The sequence below is a fragment of the Chionomys nivalis genome, chromosome 2, assembly GCF_950005125.1.
Source record: "Chionomys nivalis chromosome 2, mChiNiv1.1, whole genome shotgun sequence".
Lineage (NCBI taxonomy): Eukaryota > Metazoa > Chordata > Mammalia > Rodentia > Cricetidae > Chionomys > Chionomys nivalis.
Genome location: NC_080087.1, coordinates 83,002,370 through 83,025,689, shown reverse-complemented (window position 1 = coordinate 83,025,689; position 23,320 = coordinate 83,002,370). Strand labels below are relative to the sequence as shown.

Here is a 23,320-nt window from a genome sequence, read left to right as displayed (position 1 = left end):
GTCCACGGTGTTTAGGAAGGAAAGAGGAACTGCCCCTCCCCACTCCCCCCCAGGCCAGGGGGAAGGAAGAGGCTGGGGAGAGACCAAAGGCTCCCCTCCCCCCAAGGGGATCCCTGCCTGCTGAGGTTTCCGGTGCTGCCTACCCCCTCTCAGCTGTCTCTCTAGCTATCTCCCCATCTTCCTTTCTCCCCCACCTCTGACACACACACACACACACACACACACACACACACACACACACGCAAAACAGCTTTAAAAAGTGTTGCTGGTATTTATGTAAAAACACAAGCTCAGAGGAAAGGTCTGGATTTCTCTTCTTTTATTGTATTTTGTTCTTTAAAGCCAGACTCTCAAGTACCTCAGGCTGACCTCAGTACTCACAGAAAGTCTCCTGCTTCAGCCTCCCACATGCTAGGACGACAGGCGTGTAATGCATGGCTGGTTTAGAGGACACCGTTTATCCCGGGAAAACATTTTCACTTTATTCTGTTCTTGGTAAAATCCTTCAGGCTGCACCTCCCGTGTACCGTCAACTTCTCTAAGAGTTTGGGGTTTTAAAAAAAAAAAAAAAAAAAAAAGAGTTTGGGGTTTTCTTTATTTATCCATTTTTATTTCTAAAGGTATACTCACTTTTTGTTGTATTTTATTTTTACTTTGAATCCTGTGTATGTTGTCTGTATGTGGCTATGTACCCACAAGTGCCGGTGCCCTCGGAAGAGGCTAGAAACGTCAGATTCCCCTGGAGCTGGAGTTTCAGACAGTTGTGAGCCACACGGCATGGGCTGAGGTCTTCTGGAAGAGCAGGGCAGTCCCGTGGCTTTCAATTCGATATTGACTCAGTGTGCTGTACTGGTTTTTTGTTTTGCTAGCCCCCTTCCTCTGTGTGTGTGTGTGTGTGGTGTTGTGTTTCAAGAAATTTTTCATGTAGATCAGACTGATCCCAGATTCTCTTTAGAGCTGAGGATAACTTCCCCCTCCATCTCCCAAATGCTGAGACAGTAGCTGTGACTCACCGTACCCGGTTCACACAGTGCTGGGTCTCAACCTGGGGCTTTGTGTGTTCTGGGCAAGCATTCTACCAACTGAGTTGTGTCCTCTATTCCCCGGGTTATCTTTTTATAAAAATGTTCCTGATAGCCGGGCGATGGTGGCGCACGCCTTTAATCCCAGCACTTGGGAGGCAGAGGCAGGCGGATCTCTGTGAGTTCGAGACCAGCCTGGTCTACAGAGCTAGTTCCAGGACAGGTTCCAAAGCCACAGAGAAACCCTGTCTCGAAAAAAAACCAAAAAAAAAAAAAAATGTTCCTGATAGAGGTGAACCCTGAGTCAGACAGTTTTAAAACAGACAAAATGACTGGGGTTTTGTTGTTGTTGTCTTGTTTTTCAAGACAGGGTTTCTCTGTGTAGTCCTGGCTGTCCTGGAACACAATCTGTAGACGAGGGTGGTCACAAACTCAGAGATCTGCCTGCCTTGGCCAGGATGACTGTTTTAAAATCTTCTCCCTTTGCACTGCCCCTCTCAGGTTACTGTGAACAGTCCCATACATGATACATGATTCAGTTTTGTTTCAACTGTGAGATATATATATATATATATATATATATATATATATATATATATATATGCACAAAGTTTTGTGCCCATGGAAGCAGACTTTCCTTTTGAGTATGTATGCTTTGTTCTTTTATATTAATGTGTCATGCTTGACATATTTTTAATTGAAGTCCAAAAAAGAGCACACATTGCTCCTTAGGTTGATGAGTTGTCAGTAACTGAGGAAACCCCAGTGATGACTCAATTCAAGAACAGGACTTTAGCAAGGACTAGTGTTGCATACTCCAATCCCTGGCGCTTGACAGGTAATGTTGGAGGATTAGGAGTTCAAGGTCATCTTCTGATACTTGTTGAGTCTGAAGCCACTCTAAAAGAAAGAGAGCAAGAGAGAGAGAGAGCTCATACACTTTTAATCCTAGCCCCTTTGATGGGGTAGGAGGAGCTAAGGCAGACTGATCTCTATGAATTCAAGACTAACCTGGTCTACATAGCTCTCGACTGGGCCTAAACCACCCCCACCCATTCAAAACCAAAAACGTCAAGTTCCCTCGTTCTTCCATCACTGCCTCCCACGATTTATCTGCAGCCTGATACATAACAGAGTAGTTTTGTCTGCTTTAAAACTCTGTGAAGGCCGGGTGGTACATGCCTTTAATCCCAGCACTTGGGAGGCAGAGGCAGGCGGATCTCTGGGAGTTCGAGACCAGCCTGGTCTACAAGAGCTAGTTCCAGGACAGGCTCCAAAACCACAGAGAAACCCTGTCTCGAAAATCAAAAAAAAAAAAAAAAAAACCTCTGTGAAGGGGCTGGAGAGATGGCTCAGCAGTTAAGAGCACTCACTGCTCTGGCAAGAACTGGAGTCCAGTTCCCAGCTCCCACATCAGACAGCTCACAACCACATGTAACTCCAGCTCCAGGTGATATAACACCCTGGTCTCTAAAGCTACTCGGTTCGCAAACACTCACATACAGACACAGACACCTGCACATAACTGAAATAAAAACGCATCTTAGAAAGTACTCTGTGTCAGTGGACTCATGGATAGTGCCGAGTCTCTTTCCTTCCTCTCCCATGTTATCTTACTTGGCTACGCTTCCTCCCTTTTTGTTGCTGTATTATCTTTCATTGTGTGCTAGAGTATGATTTGTTCATCAATTTTCTTACAATGGACAGTTGAGTTGCTTTCTTGATTCTGTTAAAAACAGTACATTTAGCCGGGCGGTGGTGGCGCACGCCTTTAATCCTAGCACTTGGGAGGCAGAGGCAGGTGGATCTCTGTGAGTTTGAGGCCAGCCTGGTCTACAAGAGCTAATTCCAGGACAGGCTACAAAGCTACAGAGAAATCCTGTCTCAAAAACAAACAAACAAAAACAACAACCCCCCCCAAAAAAAACCAAAAAAACAAAAAAACAGTACCTTTCAGGACTGGAAGGATGGCTCAGTGGTCCTCCTGAGGACCTAAGTTCAATTCCCAGCACCCACACGATGGATCCACACTGGCCCTATTAACTGTAGTTCTAGTTCTAGGAACCCAGCGCTCTCTTCTGGCCTCTGAGGGACCGAGCCCTGCACAGAATAGTCGTATATACATGCAGGCAGAACACTGATATGTTTTGCCAGGAGAGGGCTGTTTTGTTCTTGGAGAAACTCCTGTAGCTTAGGCTGTCCTTGAACTTGCAATGTAACAGAGAAGGATGACCTCGAATGGCTGACTACCTTCCAAGTGCTGGGATTCCAGGTGTGTCACCACTCCCCAAAACACATTTGTTCTTACCATGCCCGGATGGAGCCTATAGCCCGCACGTTCCAGTGAGTACTCTCCCGCTGAGCCCTGCTTGGGAACTCCTCAAGCATTCCACTCCTGGTGAATACAAAACCTTCAGTTCTGGGGGCTGGAGAGATGGCTCAGTGGTTAAGAGCACTGTCTGCTCTTCCAGAGGTCCTGAGTTCAATTCCCAGCAACCACATGGTGGCTCCAAACCATCTGTAATGAGATCTGGCGCCTTCCTCTGGCGTGTGGGTATACATGAAGGCAGAAAGTTGTATACATAATAAATAAATAAATCTAAAAAAAAAAAAAACAAAAAAAAAAAAACCTTCAGTTCTGTAGGGCAGTTTCCAGGAGTAGAATAAATGGGTCACAGGAGAATGGAATGATTCTGCCAAACCTAGTACTTCAAGTGGGCTCACTGAAGCGGAATTTTTGGGAGAGTACGTTTGATCCTTCCATTTTCACTGAAAGTGTCTGCAGCGGGTGTCTTTGTACATAGCCCAGAATGCCCACTTTAGTTTTCCCATCAAATGAACTGCCTTGGTTTGGTACTCGCTCTCTTTCCGGCTCTTTGCCTTCCTATGTCTCCTGCTATGTCTCCCACTATGTCTCAAGTAGAGCAGTCCTTCAATGGTACAGAGCCCCCCACTTCTCTTCATTTCCCCTAGCACCTGCTTAGCCACCCCCTCCCCCCGTGTGAGAATGTCTCTAGGCCCTGAGGATGCAGAAAAGCCCCAAGCGAGAGGTGGGGAAGGGTCTTGGGGTAAACACTCAGCCTTCAAGGCCCTCTGGATGACCACCCCAAGAACACTGATGACCATAAAGGAGGAGCCTTCTGAGTCAAAGGGCAGAAACCCACAAGGGGAAAAGCTTGATAGCATCAGAGGAGTTTTCTTTCCACGAGGCACCACGGGACTAATGTTAACCGGCCGCAGGGGAAAGGGTTTGCAATGTTTAAAGCCAGCCAGAAAGTATCTCAAAGGAAAAAAGAACAGCTATAAGTCAAGATAACAGGATGGCAACTCCAACAGAAAATCGGGCAATCAGTTGGAGGGATTGCTTAGGACACAAGAGTGCTTGTAGTTAGTTGGGCAGTGGTGGCGCACACCTTTAATACCAGCACTTGGGAGGCAGAGGCGGGTCGATCTCTGTGAGTTCAAGGCCAGTCTGGCCCACAGAGCTAGTTCCAGGACAACTAGGACTGTTACCCAGAGAAACCCTGCCTTGAAAAACCTAAATAAATAAATAAAAGTGCTTGCTGCTCAAGCATGGGAACCTGAATTTGGATCCCCAGCACCCATATAAAAAGTTGGGTTAGTGGTTCAAACATTTTCACAGTGGTTAAGAGCCCTTGCTGCTCTTGTAGAGGATCAGAGTTCAATTCTCCACTGCATTCATGTCAGGTCCTTTATAGTGGCCTGTAATTCTAGCTCCGGGGGAATGCAACACCCTCTTTTTGGCTTCCAAGGGCACCCACACAGATGACACACACACACACACACACACACACACACACACTCACACACATACATACACTTTTTTTTTTGTAAAGCTGAGTGTGGTGGCTGGGGGGATATCGCAATGGTTATAATGTTTTTTTTGTGTTTTTTTTGTTTTTTTTTTTTGTGGTTTTTCGAGACAGGGTTTCTCTGTGGTTTTGGAGCCTGTCCTGGAACTAGCTCTTGTAGACCAGGCTGGTCTCGAACTCACAGAGATCCGCCTGCCTCTGCCTCCCAAGTGCTGGGATTAAAGGCGTGCGCCACCACCGCCCGACTGGTTATAATGTTTTTTTGAGGAATAGCAAGCTTGCACTAGATTGGATCCCCTGAACCCACATAAATGTCGGGTGGATGTGGAAGCTTTCTTGGCGTTCTAGAGCTCGGAAGGCAGAGATGGGAGTCTCAGAAAGCCTGTCATCTCACCACTTGGGAGACTGAGGCCGGAGAATCAGGTGTTTGAGGCTAGCTCAGGCTATTTAGTGACACTGTCTCAAGCAAGCAAGCAATGAAAACCAAAAACAACAAGAAATAGATAAACCAGAAAAACATGAAAGTAGGGAAAGAGGATTTCCAGGTAGCCATGACTCCCAAATCTCTGACAGACCCCAGAGAAGATGATGGAAATCATTGACAACTGATTAGTGACTGTAACTCAGTCTATAAGTCTGTTAAACGTTAGTAGCCAGGTAACTGGGGAGATGGCTCAGTCAGTTATCAGATCTCCACACAAGCACGAGGACCTGAGTTCGAGCTCCAGCATCCACCTAAGAAGCCAGGTGAGGCAGTGCTGGGGAAGCAGAGCAAGGTAGATCCCTGGGGCTCACGGGCCATCTAGCCTATCCTCACGGTGAGCTCCAGGCCAGCTGAAGAACAGCGCCTAAGGTGGTCTCTGTCCTCCATATATACATATGTTCCTCCAGAGCAATGTGCACCCGCATGACCCTCACCCCTTACCATACAAATAAGAAGTTAGACGATGGCAGGGGGAGGTTGGGAGATGGAGGCTGAAACCTTTGCATGGTGACTCCCTAGGCTGCTTAGAGGAATTGTGTATATGGGTGTGTCATCTAGCAGTCAGGTTCTGGGGGGTGTATATCAAAAATGGTGCCATCTCCGAAAAGGGATGTCTTATCACTTCCCCCATTCTTGAGAGAAAATACCTGATGTAAGCAACTTAGTAAGGAAGGGTTTGTCCTGGTTCTACTGTGGTCTCTGGACCACTATGGCTGCGGGAGCAGGAGGCAGCTGGGGGTTTGTTCCGGTTCTACTGCGAAGGTCCAGACCGCCATGGCTGTGGGAGCAAGAGCCAGCTGCTCATGCTGCATCCAAAAGCAGCACACGAGTAGAAACAAATGCTGCAGTCAGCTCGCTCTCTTCACTTGGAGACCAGCCAGAGGTCAGTTTACATCTGGAAACGCCATCCCAGACACTTCTGAGGCTTGGTCTTCCTAAGTGATCCCAAGTCCAGTCAAATTGACAATCTGGATTTCCCAGATCAGGTGACACGTGCAAGGGTAGTTACAGGAGCCAGAGGCAGCTTGGGTGTCCACCCTCAGGGACCTGCCACCAAGAAGTCCCTCAAAGCCACCATGGCCATACACCAGGTGTTCAAAGAGCAACACGGAAAAGTCTTAAAATATGTAGTGATGACTAAGGAACTAAGAAACCTATTAATATCTTATGATATAATTCATAATGACAGTATAATTCCATATTCTGTGTAGAGCATGTAAGAAAAATATTTACCATGCAACTATATAATATATGAATATAAAACAAAATTATATTGTACCACATAATAAACATAATAGCTATTTATATACATGATATATATAAATAATGCGTATAACTATATAATTTACTGAATTATATAATTCAATAATGAAATATAACTGGTTAATCTCAACACTCAGGAGGCAGAGGCAGATAGATCTCCATGAGTTCAAGTTCAGCCTGGTCTACATAGCAAGTCTGAGATCTTTCAGGCCTACACAGTGAGACCCTATCTAAAAAAGAAAACGATGCAGTTTAACCCAAGTGTATTTGCACCGGTTTGTTTGTTTGTTTTTTGAGACAGGGTTTCTCTGTGGTTTTGGAGCCTGTCCTGGAACTAGCTCTTGTAGACCAGGCTGGTCTCGAGCTCACAGAGACCCACCTGCCTCTGCCTCCCGAGTGCTGGGAGTAAAGGCGTGCGCCACCACCGCCCGGCTTTGCTCCCGTGTTTAATAAGCAAGATCTACACTGAAAAGCACTTTAATATAGTTGTGTTGAACTGTGGAACACTGGTTTTAATTGCACATGTGTATAATGTGTGTGTGTGTGTGTGTGTGTTCAGGTATGTTATTGTAGGTGTTGATGCTGTCGCGTATGTATGGAGGTCAGAGGACAACCTCGGCGTCTGTCCTAATTTACTGCCTTGTTTGAGATGGGGGTCTCTTCACTTTTCACCTCTATGGTCCTCCTCCCCTCCCATGCTACACCTCCTGTTCCATGGTCCTCCTCCCCTCCCATGGTCCTCCTCCCCTCCCTTGGTCCACCTCCCCTCCCATGGTCCGCCTCCCCTCCCATGCTCCACCTCCCCTCCCATGGTCCTCCTCCCCTCCCATGCTCCACCTCCCGTCCCATGCTCCACCTCCCCCCCCACCCCATGGTCCAAGCAACGGGATTATAGTTGCTTGCTGAAGCGCCCTGGTTTTATTTAAGTCTGGGGATTTGAAGGCAGGTCCTTAGGAGCTGGAGAGATGACTCCGTGGTTAAGAGCACTGACTGTTTTTCCAGAGAAGCTGGGTTCGTTTACCAGGACATACATGTTGGTTTACAACTAGCTGACTCCAGTCCCAGGGGACCCGACGCCCTCTTCTGGCCTCCAACAAGCAAACAAACAAGTAAATAGAAATCAGCTCTCATGCGTGCTCAGCAATCATACCATCTCCAAAATATTGTTTTGTCTAAATATGCTGGAGTTGAGGGTTCTATTATTCAATTATATATTCCCAGCCATTGATTTTTTTTTTTTGAGACAAGATCTGGCTGGATTAGAACTCATTATGTCGAGCAGGCTGACCTTGAACTCACAGAGATTCACCTGGCTCTGTGTCCCTAATGTTGGGACTGACAGGCATGGGCCTAAGCCCTTTTAAAATGGTGTCTATATACCCATTTTATTTGTTTGAAACAAGGTTTCATGTAGCCCATCCTGGCCTTTGATTTGCTGCATAGCTGGGGAGGAGCTTGAAGTCTCGATTTTCCTGCCTGCTCCAAGTGCTGGGACCCCAGGCGTCCACCACCAGGGCTGGTTTATATGGACAGTGTTGGGGGCAGAACCCAAGGCTTTCCACATACAAGGCTCCACTAATCTTACCCCACCTCTGCCTTATTTTATCTTTCAGATTTATTAAATGTTGTGGGTATGGACTTTGGGCGCCGGTGGAGGTCAGAAGTGAGCATCAGATCCTCTAGAACTGGAGTTATGAATGGTTGAGAGTCACCATGTGGGCGCTGGAAATCAAACCCAGGTCCTCTGCAAGAGCAGCAGGTGCTCTTAATCCCCGAGCCATCTCTCCAATCCCTAAAAACAATTTAAATTACATTTTAAAATGTATTTTGTGTGTGTGTGTGTGTGTGTGTGTGTGTGTCAGGAGGTTGCCCACGCCATGGCCTGCAAATGGAGGTCAGAGGTCAACTTACAGGAATCTTTCTTTCATTTCATTATAAGGGTCCCTGGGGTCAAATTCAGGTCATCATCAGTTTGCTCTTATTTATTGTATTTATTTATTTTTTTTTTTTGGTTTTTCGAGACAGGGTTTCTCTGTGGCTTTGGAGCCTGTCCTGGAACTAGCTCTGTAGACCAGGCTGGTCTCGAACTCACAGAGATCCGCCTGCCTCTGCCTCCCGAGTGCTGGGATTAAAGGCGTGCGCCACCACCGCCCGGCCTATTGTATTTATTTTTTGAGACAGATGATTGAATATAGCTTTGTCTGGCCTGGAACTTGATACGCAGACCAAACTGGCCTCAAACTCACCAAGATCAACCTGCTTCTGCCTCCTGAGCGCTGACGTTTAAGGCATGCGCCACCACTCCTGACTCTTATTTTTTATTTTTGAGATAGAGTTTGTGTAACCAGGACTGGCCTCGAAATTCTACCTTTACATCCTAAACTGGGGGTTACAGGCATGTGTCACCACATAGCTAAATTAGAAAATCATATGGAAATACGGAGATGTCAAAGCTTAGCTAGGAACCCTACCTTTCGGTCAGCCTCCGCGCTGTTGCCAACCGCTTCTCTCCCGATGTGGAGTTTGAGAATGGTGGAAGTGCGACCCCCAAAGGTTGCTGTGAGGACTACAGGACATTTAGGGGGTATCTGTAGGGGCCACGTGCTTTTAGTTTCTGCTGTGAAGGATGCCAACAATAGCCGGGTTGTGAGACAGGAGTGGTAATAAAAAGATCTTAGCTCACGCCTGAAATGCAACAGGTGTGTAAAAGACACCAGCTAGGACTGTTCAAAAGGCAGTTTTTAGCCCCGGGGGTGGTGATGCATTTCTGTAAACAGCGCTAGAGAGTCAGAGGCCGGGAGATGTCTGTGAGATGTCGGTGAGTTTGAGACCAGCCTGGTGGAGAGACAGACAGACATACACTAACCCCCTCCTCCACGCTGTTGATACAGGGACTCTATCATGCAGCCCAGGCTGGCCTCTTAACTTGCCGTGTAGCTGAGGATGACTGAGCTACCGTGCCTCTTGTCTCTAACGGTCTGAGCGCCACGATTACAGATGTGTACTGTCACACTCAGTTCATGTGTACCGTCACACTCAGTTCATGTGCCGGAACCCGAGGTTTTGTGCAAGCAAGACAACCCACTCCACTAACTAAGACACACACCCGGGGCCCTGTTGTTGTTCCTGTTTTGAGACAGGGTCTTATTACGCAGTCCCAGCTCCAAATTTGCAATCCTTCTGCCTCAACCTCTTCAGTGTTTGGATGACAAGCCTGTGACACTATGACTAGCTCTAAGTGTGTGTGTGTGTGTGTGTTAAGGTAGGAGATGTGTGCATCTGAGCACAACTGTGTGATTATGTAGCAAGAGTAAACCCTTAGTTGTTAAGAAATAACGGGACTAGGCTAAGAATATAGCCCAATGGCAGAATGTTTACCTAGCCTGCGTGCTGCCCAGGGTTTGAACCACAGCCCTACTTCAAACGAGAATTCCCAGAAGTTCAAGGTCATTCTTGACTACAAATGAAGTTTAAGGCTAGCCTGAGGTATATGAGAGCCTCAGAGAGAGGGAGGGAGGAGGAAAAAGAAATAACTACATAAACAAATGCATAAATGGCAGAATTATGGCATCTCATGGTGACAGTGGCTACTTTCTAGATACCCAGACCGCGGGAGCAAACACCTTCCCCTAGAGTTTGTACTGTGGGCGGGGTTCTGGACAGGGGCGTGGCCCGTTCCATCCTGGCCCAATGGGTGTCGGTGGGGCGGGGACCTCTTTGCATCTGAGTCCCGCACCGATTCGCTTCCTGCAGTTCCATCTACCTCGCGGGTGCCTCTGGCGTCCCTAGAGGTCTCCGACCCCAGCCCTCCCTCAGCCCACCTTCCCAACCTACAGCCCCCTCTCGCCATTCTCAGATCCTAGCCCGGGACAACGAGGGATTGCCATCATGGGTGACGGAGGAGGAGAAGGCGAGGACGAAGTTCAGTTTTTGAGGACGGTGCGTATGCTCTGGGTTAGGAGGCTTTGTGGAGATTTCTCGCTGATCTCTTAGCGTCTTTCTGTCTGCTTGCTGGTGGTCTCTGAAATTTGAGGTCACTTTGGGTGATTGTCACTTCGTCTTTCCGTCTCTTCCCATCACTTTTTTGAACATGGAGAATTATCCGGATTTGGGAGGATCGAATGGGGAGGGGGAGATTCTTAGTTACCTTATGCTGACATGAGAGATTTGGGGTCACTGAGGGAGTACCCTCTCCTGCCATCCTGGAAGCAGACACTTGAGGAAGGTGATTTTAATTCTTGGGCTTAATTTAGCTGTCCTCCACCCCCACCCTTAGCCCTTATTCCCTTCTTGCTCCAGGCTCTGACCTATTTAAATTCTTGGAAAGGGGGCTGGGGTGGGTTGGACGACACTGTACTTTTGAACTCCTAGCCTTTGGTGGTCTCCTGGGAGGGGGGGAGATTCTCTTGGATCTTGACTGTTCTTTCCTCCTTGGTTTTGGTGAGGAGGATTAACTACGTCTGCTAGTGGCCTCTGAGGGTGTCTGGGTGATGTCTCTCCCATCTCCTCGGTATGTCTTGGGTCTGTGTCTGTCTTTTGTCCCTTGGCTTCAGCCCTCTGAGTTTTGCTGCCCCTCTGGTCCTATCTCCCTGAATCTCTGATCCCCAGCGGGGGGCAGGGATAGGACTTGGGACAACAGGTGTCTCTCCCAGAATAGCCCTCTTTTCTGGGCTCTGAGCAGGGGACAGGGAGGGGACAAAATGGGGGAGGGGATGCCTCTTTCTTAGTCCTTTCTACCACATCCTCCCAGAGGCTGAGATGGGGGTTGGTTTATGAGCATGAGTGATCTTCTCTCTTTCAGGCCAGGTCTGCTGACCCTGCACTGTCCCCTCTACCCCAGGCCCTAGGTTCAGAAATGCTGACGCAGCATTCCTGACCCAGAATAGGACCCTGGCAGGCTGGGTCCAGTTTCTTGGGAGGGCGGAACAAACAGCTGGGACTGGTAGTGAAGGATGGGGACAGCTGGATATGAAGCCATGGGAGGAGGGCCTCTCCCCAGCCCCTTAACCTACACCATGGGTTTGGCCTTCCACAGCCTAATAAGCCCATGGCTGTGGCTACCAGCTCTGAGCAGTCACTCTGCACCAGGCCCAGTGCCCAGGGCCTCAGCCTCCTGAGGTGGCTAATTATACTCTCCTTGCCCTATCTTCTGAGGTAGGGCCCTATCTTTATCTCCCTGGGAGATCTGAGAGAAACCAAGCCCCAGGTGGTGAACTTGCCCAAGGTCAAGGACAGGAAGTGGTACCACCGAATGCCCTGTGAGGCCAAGGACAGGAAGTGGTACCACCACCGAGTGCCCTGCAAGGCCAAGTCTTGCTTTCGACAGAGGGAATCTAGTCCCAGGCTTGCTGAGGTAGACAGTCAGGCCAGGCTCACCCAGGCTGAGTCGGTTTTCCTCAGAGTTACTAAGGTTGTGTGATACCTTCTTCAAAAAAATATTTTTTGTGAATCATAACCCACCTGTAAGAAAGAATCTGTATTGCAACCCAGGGCGTGGGCTACATATTCATAGGTATTATTAAACAAAAAGAAAAAGTCCAACTTTAAAGCATGGTGTGGTTTATACCTGTGATTCCAACGTTCAGCAAGCTGAGGCAGGAGGATGAAAGTTCAAGGCCACCCTGGGCAAAATAGTAAGTTCAAGACCCATCTGCTTGATGGCATAATTGACAAGCAACAAATTTCACAGGTTCAAAACAGTTAACAAACCTCAGTACTTTCCCTGTGTGTGTGTGTGTGTGTGTGTATGTGTGTGTGCACAGTTTTAGAGAGGGTTTCATGTACTGAAAACTGGCTTTAAACTTGGTATGTAGCCAAGAACGACCTTGAACCCCTGATCCTCCTACTCCACCTCCCGAGTGCTGGGCTTACAGGTGTGTGCACCATGCCTGGCTTCAGTGGGTTTTGACCTATTATGTAAACTAAGTAACCACCTTAGAAATCAAAGCAAAGAACACTTGCTGCAACCCAGAAAAATCCTCCTGCCCTTTGCAGCAGTCACCCTGTCCTTTGGTCGCCACATAGACTCCACCAGTCACCGCCAGAGCTTCATATACAGTATGAACATATGTATTTCTCTTTGACTGCTTAGGGTATTTTTGACATTAGCACGTGTTCCTTTTGTGGGGAGCTTATTGCTATCCTGCTGTATGACTGTATTGAGTTTGCTTATATCTTCACTCGCCTCGTGCATACCGAAGTCGCCATGTCTGCAATATTTTGTTACTACAGACAATCCCAGTAAACAGTCATAGCCTAGAACTCCCTATGGAGGCCTGATTGGCTTCAAATTCACTGATATCTACATGCCTCTGCTTCCCTAGTACCGGGATTAAAGGCATAGTCACACACCTTTTTTTTGAAGGAAGTGATTTGAAACAGGATTTCATGTGTAGCCCTGGCTGTCCTGAAACTCACTCTGTAGATCAAGCTGGCCTTGAATTCAGAGATCCACCTGCCTCTGCCTCCTGAGACAGGCACAACCGCACCTGTCTTGACACACCTGTTTTAAATAACAACTTTCATAACATATCAGTCACCCTGATGTCAGACTAGGCATGCTTGTTTCTTGTTCTTGTTCTGTTTTCTTTGATTATTAAGGGTCCTGGCCATAACCATACAGATCATTTCCCTTGTTTTGAATATTGTGGCCTCAAGCTCCGCTCACACTGGAATCTCTAAGAACCTGGTCAAGTCAGAACCTCCAGAGGACGGGGGCAGGTTAAAGGTGCGGAACCTCCGCAGACTCCACAGTCACTGGTTCAGTGATGGGAGTGGTGGTAGTGGGGCGCTGGGGTACAGGGAAGCTGATTTTTTGGTTTGTTTGTTTGAGACAGGGTCTAATATAACCCATGCTGCTGTTGATCTTGAATCCCATATCCTCCTGCCTCCACCTCTAAAATGTTTGGAGTCATTAATAGGTATCAATAGGCACCTAGCCTGGCTTTGGAAATTGCACTATTGTATTCTGTTCTTCTCTGCCATTATCTGCTAATTATCTTCTCATTTAGTCATCTATCTACCTACCTATCATCTATGTATCTGTCATCTATATATCTATCGTCTATATACCTATCATCTATATAGCTATCATCGCCTATGTATCTATCGTCTATGTATCTATCTTTTGTAGTGGGAGCTGTGGGCTGGTGTTCCTGCCACCCAGCTCCCAGCTCCCGGCCGCCTGGCTAGCTCATGCCCCAAAATAACGACACACAAACTGTATTCTATTAAACACTGCCGGGCCCATTTCTATTCATGTGTGTAGCACCTTGAGGTGCGCTTACCAGGAAGATTCTAGCCTACGTCCATCCTGGGTCGGAGTTTCATCGCGTCTGTCCTGGCAATGAGCTGCATGGCATCTGTCTCTGAGAGGAGCTGCCCTGCATCTGAGCTCACTTCCTCTTCCTCCCAGCATTCTGTTCTGTTTACTCCACCCACCTATGTTCTAACCTATGAGGGCCAAGCAGTTTTTTTATTAATTAACCAATGACCTTCCTCCATCATCTATCGTCTATGTATCTATCATCTATGTATCTATCGTCGATGTATCTATCGTCTATGTATCTATGTATGTATGTATGTATGTATGTATGTATGTATCTATCTATCTATCTATCTATCTATCTATCTATCTATCGTCTATGTATCTATCGTCCTTGTATCTATCATCTATGTATCTATCGTCGATGTATCTATCGTCGATGTATTATCGTCTATGTATCTATCTATCTATCTATCTATCTATCTATCTATCTATCGTCTATGTATCTATCGTCGATGTATCTATCGTCGATGTATCTATCGTCGATGTATCTATCGTCTATATATCTATCGTCTATATATCTATCATTTATGTATCTATCAGCTATTATCTATCTACCTTTCTTTTTCCTTCCTTCCTCCCTGCCTCTCTCCTTACTCTCTCCCCCGGTCTTTCTCTTTATTTCATCAAGATAGGGCCTTGCTATATTGTTCAGGCTGGACTCACGTGATCCTCTGTCTCAGCTTCTGGAGTAGCTGGGACTACAGGTGCATCGTTTCAACCAGTTTTGGGAGCAGCGTTTGGAGCCAGAGAGAGTGTGAGTCCATACCATGAGATTAGGTTTGCTGTGATGACTAGATTCCTGGTTCTGATTTACATCCTGGTTTTGCCATTCACTTGCTCTCTCTGCTTGGGAAAGTGATTTTAATTTTTTTTTTCCTGACTGAGCTCGGTTTCCTCATCTGGAAATGTGGAGAGAGAGAGAAAGAGAGAGAGAGAGAATAAAAACACCCAGTAAGGTTTCAAAGGGCCCATATAAGTCTCTTTTTGACCTCGTAAGCTCCCTTATTCCTGCTGGCCCCATCATCCCATTTCACTTGTCACTCCTGGACACCCCCTGCACCCCCTGGCCACAGGCCTTTGCACAGGCTGCCTCTCTGGAATATTCCCTACAGATGACTAGTCCTGCTTCTGTTTGGTCAAGGCCCTCTGCCACTCTGTTATATCAGTCTGGCTGATATTATTTTTTTTCCCCAGAACACTTACCACTGACAGTAAGCTTATATATTCACTCATCTGTTTACAGAGGGTCTGCACATGAGGAGATCAGCCCCCTGGGGGCAGGGTTTCTCTGCTTTATCTGTTGCTGTGTATTCAGTGCCTAAAACAGTGCCTGGCAGGTAGTAGATCCTCAATAAGTGTCTGTTAAATGAGTGGAAGGCTGAAGCATAGACAACCAGCAAACGCTTGCTAAATAATGCTCAGGTTATATAATTACTATGGATACAGAGATGCCCAGTGTATACCAGAATGTCAGCGAGGCGTGTACCAGAAGGTCAGCAAAACCAGGACAGAGCAATTATCATTAGGCCATGCTTCTGTCTTCTCCTGGGCCGGGCAAATGGATGGAGAACTGCGTATATGGATGACACTCAGGATTAGAACATGTTTATCCGACATGTTCGGGAGTTTGGAGGTCATGTGATTTCCAGTAGGATATGTAACTTTCTTTAAAAACATTTCCTTACCTTTATTTGATGTATATGGATGTTCTGTCTGAGTGTGTATCTGCATACTGCATTTAGTATAGCCTTCGCAAGTGGGAGAGGGTAGCGGGTTCCCTGGGACAGGAATTACAGATGATGTAGGTGCTGGGAATTGAACCTGGGTCTTCTGGAAGAGCAACCATCACGGAGGCCATCCCTCCAGCCTCATTTGTAACTTTCTTGAACGAGGTTCCTCTGCTACAGAACTTGCTGGGCATAGTGGTACAGCCCTGAGTCCCCAGCATTTGGGAAGAGCAGGTAGACATGCCAAGAACTAAATGTCATCCTTGGTTGAAAGGCCAATGTGAGGCTAGCCTGGACTACAAGAGACTCTGTTGCAAAAACTAAATATACAAAAAAAATATTTTCCACATTCCACTGTGTCTCTTGGCAAACCCCTCATTAGGAGGTCTCCAGAGAAGCTAGATTTTGATTCTAATCCAATCTCCTCTTACCCGCTGTGAAGCCAGGCATGGAGGCACACACTGGTGATTCCAGCTACTCAAGGGACTGAGTCAGGAGTATCTCATGATCCTGGAACTTCAAGGCTAGCCTGGGCAACTTAGGGAGAGGAGACACTGTCGCAAGAGCAAAAGGAATGAATGAAAGAACAACCAACCATCCAAATAGAGACACAGATGGAGCCTGGCTCGTGCAGAGTGTATCTTTTCTGCAGGGGGAAAGAGATGGTTCCACGGCACGCAGTGTCTTCGCTGGTCTGTCCCTTCTGGTTCCCACCGGTGAACCTTGTCCCTCTGTTCTCCCAGGATGACGAGGTGGTCCTGCAGTGCAGCGCCACGGTGCTCAAGGAGCAGCTCAAACTCTGTCTGGCCGCTGAGGGTTTCGGCAACCGCCTCTGTTTCCTGGAACCCACCAGCAACGCGCAGGTCTGTGTGCACCAGGCTCGGGAGGAGAGACAGGGTCGGGAGGACAGGGTTTTGATTATTTTTATTTTATGTGCATTGATGTTCTGCCTGTATGTATCTCTGTGTGAGGGTGTCAGATCTTGGAGTTACAGACAGTTGTGAGCTGCTATGTGGGTGCTGGGAATGAGTCTTTAAGGCTCTGGAGCCGGAAAGGGGATTCTGACAGGATGGAGAGGGAGGGGCTAAGATAGGAAAGAGGCGTGGTCTGAGATGGGACCGGAGGAATCTGAGACTAGTAGAGAATCTGAGGTGGGCGAATGTGTGAGGTGGGGCCTGAAGGGGGCGGAGCTTGAGACGTGGGCGGGGTCTAAGAGGGGCAAAATCTGAGTTGGCGCAGCCTAGCCAGAAGAATAATAGGCGATGCTTGAGGCGGGGAGATATTTGAGATGGGGGCGAGCTCTGAAGAGGAACGGGCGGGGTCTGAGGTGGGGGTGGTGCCTAATGTGGAACAGGATCTGAGGCGGGTGGAGAGGGATTTGAAGAGTGAAAGGAGGTGGAGCCTATGGTGGGGGCGGAGTCTTAGATGGGCGGTGCTCTGTGAAAGGAAAGAGGATTGGGAGGATTCTCATGGGCAGAGAGCTGTGGTCCTGAGTCTCAGGAAGGAGGGCCAAGGATCCAAGAGGAGACTTAGGCAGTTTAGAGGAAAGGGAGCCTAACCGGAGAGGACAGAGGACAGAGATGGGAAGAGTGTGTGGCCTTAGATAGCAAGGGTCGGTCAGAGGGCTCGAGGAATGGAGGGAAGCTAGAATCTGAAAGGCAGGTGGCTTTGGATTCAAGACCAGAAGGCCCAGCATCCAGGAGAAGTTTAGGAAGTGTTGTCAGGGGGACGTGGAGGCCAAGAGGCCAGAGAAGCCTGAGGTCCCAGGGTGAGGTGTACTCAGGGTGTGAGAGAGGAAGGGACCTGCAAGGAGGGCCTGGGAACTGAGAGAAGGAGTTGGCCTCTGGTGGTGGAGGAGGTCAACAGGCACGCGACGGGCAGGGAGTTCTGGAATCTGAGGAGACGGTGTGTCTCTCTCTCCTGTGGTATGACTGGAAAGGCAGGGATGAATGCCAGAAGTAGTGTTCTTTTAGGATTGGAGAGATTGGGGGTGATCTCAGGGAAGGCACAGCAGGAGCTTCCTGCCTTAGGGGGAGCAGTATCAAGGTGATGAGCCACAGTCGGGGGCATCATGAGATTAGGGGGCATAGAACAGCTGAGTGATGGAAGAGATCTGGAAGTTTCTGTGGAACTGGGTGAGTTGGAGGAATTTGAAGGAGGAGGCTGAAAGGTGTTTCCTGTGATGTGTCTGACTCCTCGCTGGCGCCCCTTGTCGGGTGAGGATGGGGGTCTGGAAGGGAGAACGTTCAGACGAAGGGGCAGACAAGGCACAGTGGGACTGGTGCACAGAAGTCTAACGGCTCCAGTGATGTCTGTTCACCCCCTCAGAATGTACCCCCTGATCTGGCCATTTGCTGCTTCATCCTGGAACAGTCCCTGTCAGTACGAGCCCTGCAGGAGATGCTGGCCAATACTGTGGAGGCTGGTGTGGAGGTAAGGCTCTGCCTCCAAGGAGCGGGGGACAGGGACAAGGATGGGTGAGGGACCTGGGGGTCGTTCACCATGTGCTTTTCTTCCTCTCTCTGCCCTGCCCCCACAGGCCCTCAATTTGGATAAGTGGGTAGGTCTGGCCTTGGGTGTCATGTCTCTCCTATCACTCCTGACCCCAGGCCTGCTGCTCAGGCCCACATCCTGAACACAGGGGCTGGAGGATTTCCCCCACCCCAGATGTCAGGGGCTGTGGAGCCCAGAACAAGCCAGGCAGGAAGGAAGGAGGGAGCAAGAGGCTTCTGAGCCCCTGTTCCCTGGCCTGTTCCTTTCTCCTCTTTTCTCTCCTCCTCTCCATCCTGCCCCTCGCTGCATGGGACCTCTTCCCTCACCTCCCTCCATCCCATGTGTGGGTCTGCCATAGGACCTTGTGTCCCCATGACATGGCTCCCTCAGAGCATGGGCATGGGAGAGCCATGATGGAGGCACGATGCCATCAAGGAATTGGTTGCACCTCCTTCCTCCAAAGGGCCAAGTCTCCTCATGCACGGGAGTGTGTGGCAGCAGCAGAGAGTCACTTTATCCCAATGGTTGACAGTCACGTGACAGACGATAGCTAGGACTGTCCTGGTGCAAACAGGACAGCTCTTTTATGACAGGCTAGAGTAGTTGGGGTACTGGGACTCTCTTGAGCATCCTTAGTCACCTGGAAGATGAATTCATACTCTCTGGGTGATGTCAGGACCTGGTTTATAAGAGAAACAAGGCAGGATGGTAGAGTGGGTTTTGAAGTTTTTGTTTTATAGAACCTCATGTATCCCAGGCTGGCCTCAAACTCTCTAAGTAGCTGAGGTTGACTTTGAATACCCAATGCTCTTGCCTCTGCTTTCCAAGTGCTACAATCACAAGCTTCTGGGCCTTAGGGACTTGTAAAACACACCATGTCTAGGCTTCTCAGAGGCAGTCTCTGCTGCTACAGATGGGAAAATGGATGCAGACCATTTGTTGGGGGGTTGAGCTGAGGTTTTCTTGCCTGGGCATAGCATTTCATGGGGTTCATATATCCACCTGTGAATAAGCCATCTACTTTGGAGGCTGTGGAAATCTGGGGGTCCCTGCTTATTCTGTACCATCTCTTCCCCTGTAGTCATCCCAGGGCGGGGGACACAGGACACTCCTCTACGGCCATGCCATCCTGCTCCGGCACGCACACAGCCGTATGGTGAGTGCACTAACCATAGGTGCAGGCGAAGGAGAGGGTTCAGGCCTGCCAGGAGGCTGATCTCACTCTCCCACCCTAGTACCTGAGTTGCCTGACCACCTCCCGATCCCTTACTGACAAGTTGGCCTTCGACGTGGGACTACAAGAAGATGCAACAGGTGCCAGGGGCTGTGGGCAGGGAGCATGATGGGTGTCACAAACCAGGAACTGAAAGTCTGCAGAGCTCTATAGGTGTGCATAAGTCTGCCCTGGAGCTAGGAACAGGGGCCTGGGCACAGAGGGTTTGGACATACGGATGGGCACATTCCAGACAGGAGACGAGGTGGGGAGTCGATGGGGCGGTTGGGGATTTATAGACTCTGGAGTCGGGAAGACTTGGTGACTGCGAGTACCGTGGGGAAGAGCATTGTGGGAAACCATTGTCCTGCCGGTCAATCGCCGGTCAATCCACTTGTAGGAGAGGCATGTTGGTGGACGATGCACCCTGCCTCCAAGCAGAGGTCTGAAGGAGAGAAGGTTCGTGTTGGGGATGACCTCATCCTTGTCAGTGTCTCCTCCGAGCGATACTTGGTGAGTGATCCCATCTCCCTGATGGTCCTCCTGCTCCTGTAGGGGTGTGTGGGATGTGCCCCACCTCTCAACATTGGCTTGCCCTGTGGGTCTCTGGCTCTCACAACTCCTGGCTTTCTGACATCCCCTATTTCTGATTTCTAGTCGCACCCCTCACCCCATTCCCTAACTTGCTCATTTGTCTGATCTGTGACCTCCAGCCTTCTGTCTCCATTCTGTATGTTTCCTGGAGTCTCCCTTTGTTTTTTTTCCCACTGAGTCTCGATTCTTGTTCATTCCACTGTCTCTGATCCCAGCACCTGTCGACCGCGAGCGGGGAACTCCAGGTTGACGCCTCCTTCATGCAGACTCTGTGGAACATGAACCCCATCTGCTCTGGCTGTGAAGAAGGTGAGGACCTCAGGCCTCTTAGGTGAGGCCATCAAAAGAGATCCTCACTTACGGTGCTTCCTCAGACATGCCCAGACTGAGTTTTGGCATCTCACACTTCAGATCTCCCAGTTGTGGCTTCCACAGCACATTTCTTACTGACCCCAAAGCCAGAACCTCCAGAGCTCAGGTCCCCAGGCCTCCAATTCACTACCACCCACAAACTCAACTCCAGAAACTTCCATACCAAGCTCAGTTCTCGAGGTCAGATTCCTCCATGAAGAACTCACAGCTTAGTGGTGGTTCTCGACCTTCCCAGTGCTGCGACCCTTTAATACATATGCTCGTGCTGTGGTGACCACCAACCATAGAATTATTTTTGTTACTACTTTGTAATTGTAATTTTGCTCTGTTGTGAATCGTAATCTAAGTATCTGATATGTGTCTCCTGTGAAAAGGTTATTTGACCCCAAGGGGTCGTGAACCACAGGTTGAGAACCACCGGTGTAGAGCATCAACCCGGGAGCTTAATCCTGAGGCTTCAGTTCTGAGATATAAGCACAGACCAAAGCCCTGGAATCTAAAGCTCACATCCTAAGCCAGGACCCCTGCTCAGACCTCAGAGTTTATGCTACCAGCTTTGGACTCTCAAAACAATTTTAACTGAAATGTGTGTGTGGGGATGCCCACATGTGTGAAGGTCAGATGACAGCTTATAGGAGTCAGTCTTTCCTTTGCTATGTAGGTCTTGAAGACTGAACTCAGGTGGCCTGGGCTGGTATCTGGTGTCATCACCTGCTAAATCACCTTCCTAGTTCCACACACTCAGATTTCAATTTCACTCTCAAAACCCAAAATTTGAGCTCACAGCATTCACACACACACACACACACACACACACAAAACAGAAAACGGGGCCGGAGTGACGGCTCTGCAGTTAAGAACACTGACCATTCTTCCCAGATGACCCGGATTTGATTCCCAACTCCCACATGGTAGCTCACAACCATTTATAACTGCAGTTCCAGGGGATCTGACACCATCTTCTGACTTCCTGGGACACTGGGCCCACCAGTGGTGCAAGATATTTCACGCAGGCAAAACACCAATACATATAACAAACAACAAAACCCCGGGGCTGGGAGAGAGCTCAGCTGGTGAAGTAGGACGTACATCCCACCCCCATCCCCTGTGTTAAAATCAGGTTCAGAGTCACCCCATGTAATCCCAGTGCTGGGAGGACCAGAGGACCCGTGGGGTTTCCTAGAGAGCCAGTTGAGCTGGGTCAGTGAGCTCCGGTTCCATGAGACTCCTGCTCTCTCCCCCCCAATAAAGTGGAGAGTGACTGAGAAAGACACCCAGTGCTGACCTCTGGCCTCCACACACATGCGCACACATGTGCCTGAGCACCTGCAGACAGAAGTGCACACACATAAACACGGAAACGTTCGCACACAGAAAGCACCAACTAAACAAAGGGGGGGAATCCCCACAAAACCACACACGCAAACTCTCCCCAAAACAAATGAAGAAATATAAAACAAGCCTTGAAGCCGCCGATTTCAGTCTCAGATCCTATAGTAAGATGGCGGAGAACAAAGCCTGCCGATTTCAGTCTCAGATCCTATAGTAAGATGGCAGAGCCCTTAGTTTTGACTCTAACTTCAGGGTCCTTTAACCAAAGAACCAAGCTAAGATTTAAACCACTGAGACCCAAGCCCTGAAACCCAGGCCCACCGACTTTTAAAAACACTCTGGAAAAAAAAAGAGATTTATTTATTTATTTTTATTTTATGTGTATGAATGTCTTGCATACATTTGTGTCTGTGCACACGTGTGTGTGTGGTGCCTGCAGAGGCCGGAAGAGCGTGTTGGATCCACTGAAACTGAGTTTGCACAGATACAGTTCTGAGCTGCTGTGTGGGCGTTCGGAACAGGACGCGGGTTTTCTGCAATGGCAGCTAGTGCTCTCAACTGTGGAGCTATCTCTACAGCACCTTCGTTATTTTACTACAAAGCTCAGGTCTTTCCAGATTCGTACTCCGAGCTCAGGGTCTCAAACTCAGATCGTAACCCCAAACCCTGACCTCGTATGTCAGCCCAAGATCCCCCAAAACAATACTCAGAATTGAGGTCCTAACTGCCAACTCTAGCCTCAGAGCCGAACGTCACACCTCCTAACCCTAACCTCTGCCTAGGAACGAGGAGCCCAAGAGCTGGGAGCTCTGGACCCCTTACCACACAATCTGACCTCAGTCTCAAAAGGCCAAATACAAACACTTAAATCATGACTCTAAGTCTCCCGACCTTACCCCGGCATGTCCAGATCCTTACAGGTTGGCCTCTGACCTCTGATCCCAAATCTCACATCCTCACTTTTTAGTTCTTAAACCTGGGCTAAACCACATACTATCAACACTGCTCCCTAGTCCACCTTCACCTTCCACAGGGAAGATAAAGGAACCCTAGACTCCACACTGACTTCCAGATATTTCTGCAAGTCCTGCCTCACAGCAACCACCCTTCCTTGATCTTCCTCAGGTTTTGTGACTGGAGGCCATGTCCTCCGCCTCTTTCATGGACACATGGATGAATGTCTGACCATTTCCCCTTCGGACAGTGATGACCAGCGCAGGTCTGGCTTGGGACAAGGAGACCTTAGGGTCCAGGGGTGTGGGTGGGAAGAAAACATTGGCTGGGCACTCTGTGCTTTTTAGCTTTCTGTTGCTATAATGAAATACCTGAGACAGGTCAGGCGGTGGTAGCGCACGCCTTTAATCCCAGGCAAAGGCAGGTGGATCTCTGTGAGCTCGAGGCCAGCCTGGTCTACAGAGTGAGTGCCAGGACAGGCTCCAAAGTTACAGAGAAATCCTGTCTCAATCCCCCAAACAAACAAACAAACAAACAAAAAAAAACACCTAACAAAATCAAATTTAGTGAAAGATTCTTTTGGCTTATGGTTGCAATCTATGATTTCTTGGCCCTGATACTTTCGGTCCTTGGTGGCACAGTATATCATTGGTGACAGTATGTGGCAGAGGCTGGTTTCACCTTATGGTATTTGAGGACACACTAA

At 48.6% G+C, this 23,320-nt stretch overlaps 1 protein-coding gene across 3 annotated transcripts in view; it reads left to right on the top strand.

Moving 5' to 3' along the window:
- Positions 1-10,371: 10,371 nt before the first annotated feature.
- The window catches only part of Ryr1 (ryanodine receptor 1), a 126,507-nt gene continuing 113,558 nt past the window's right edge, over positions 10,372-23,320 (top strand). For 2 of the 3 annotated variants that reach the window (XM_057761336.1, XM_057761335.1), the window contains exons 1-8: positions 10,372-10,541; positions 16,400-16,519; positions 17,985-18,089; positions 19,231-19,305; positions 19,385-19,463; positions 19,763-19,875; positions 20,172-20,265; positions 22,786-22,879. In XM_057761336.1, the coding sequence (XP_057617319.1) occupies positions 10,491-10,541; positions 16,400-16,519; positions 17,985-18,089; positions 19,231-19,305; positions 19,385-19,463; positions 19,763-19,875; positions 20,172-20,265; positions 22,786-22,879 (731 nt within the window). In that variant the 5' untranslated portion in view covers positions 10,372-10,490. Of the gene's footprint in view, positions 10,542-16,399; positions 16,520-17,984; positions 18,090-18,195; positions 18,217-19,230; positions 19,306-19,384; positions 19,464-19,762; positions 19,876-20,171; positions 20,266-22,785; positions 22,880-23,320 lie in introns of all 3 variants that reach the window. The other variant, XM_057761334.1, reaches the window with a different exon arrangement.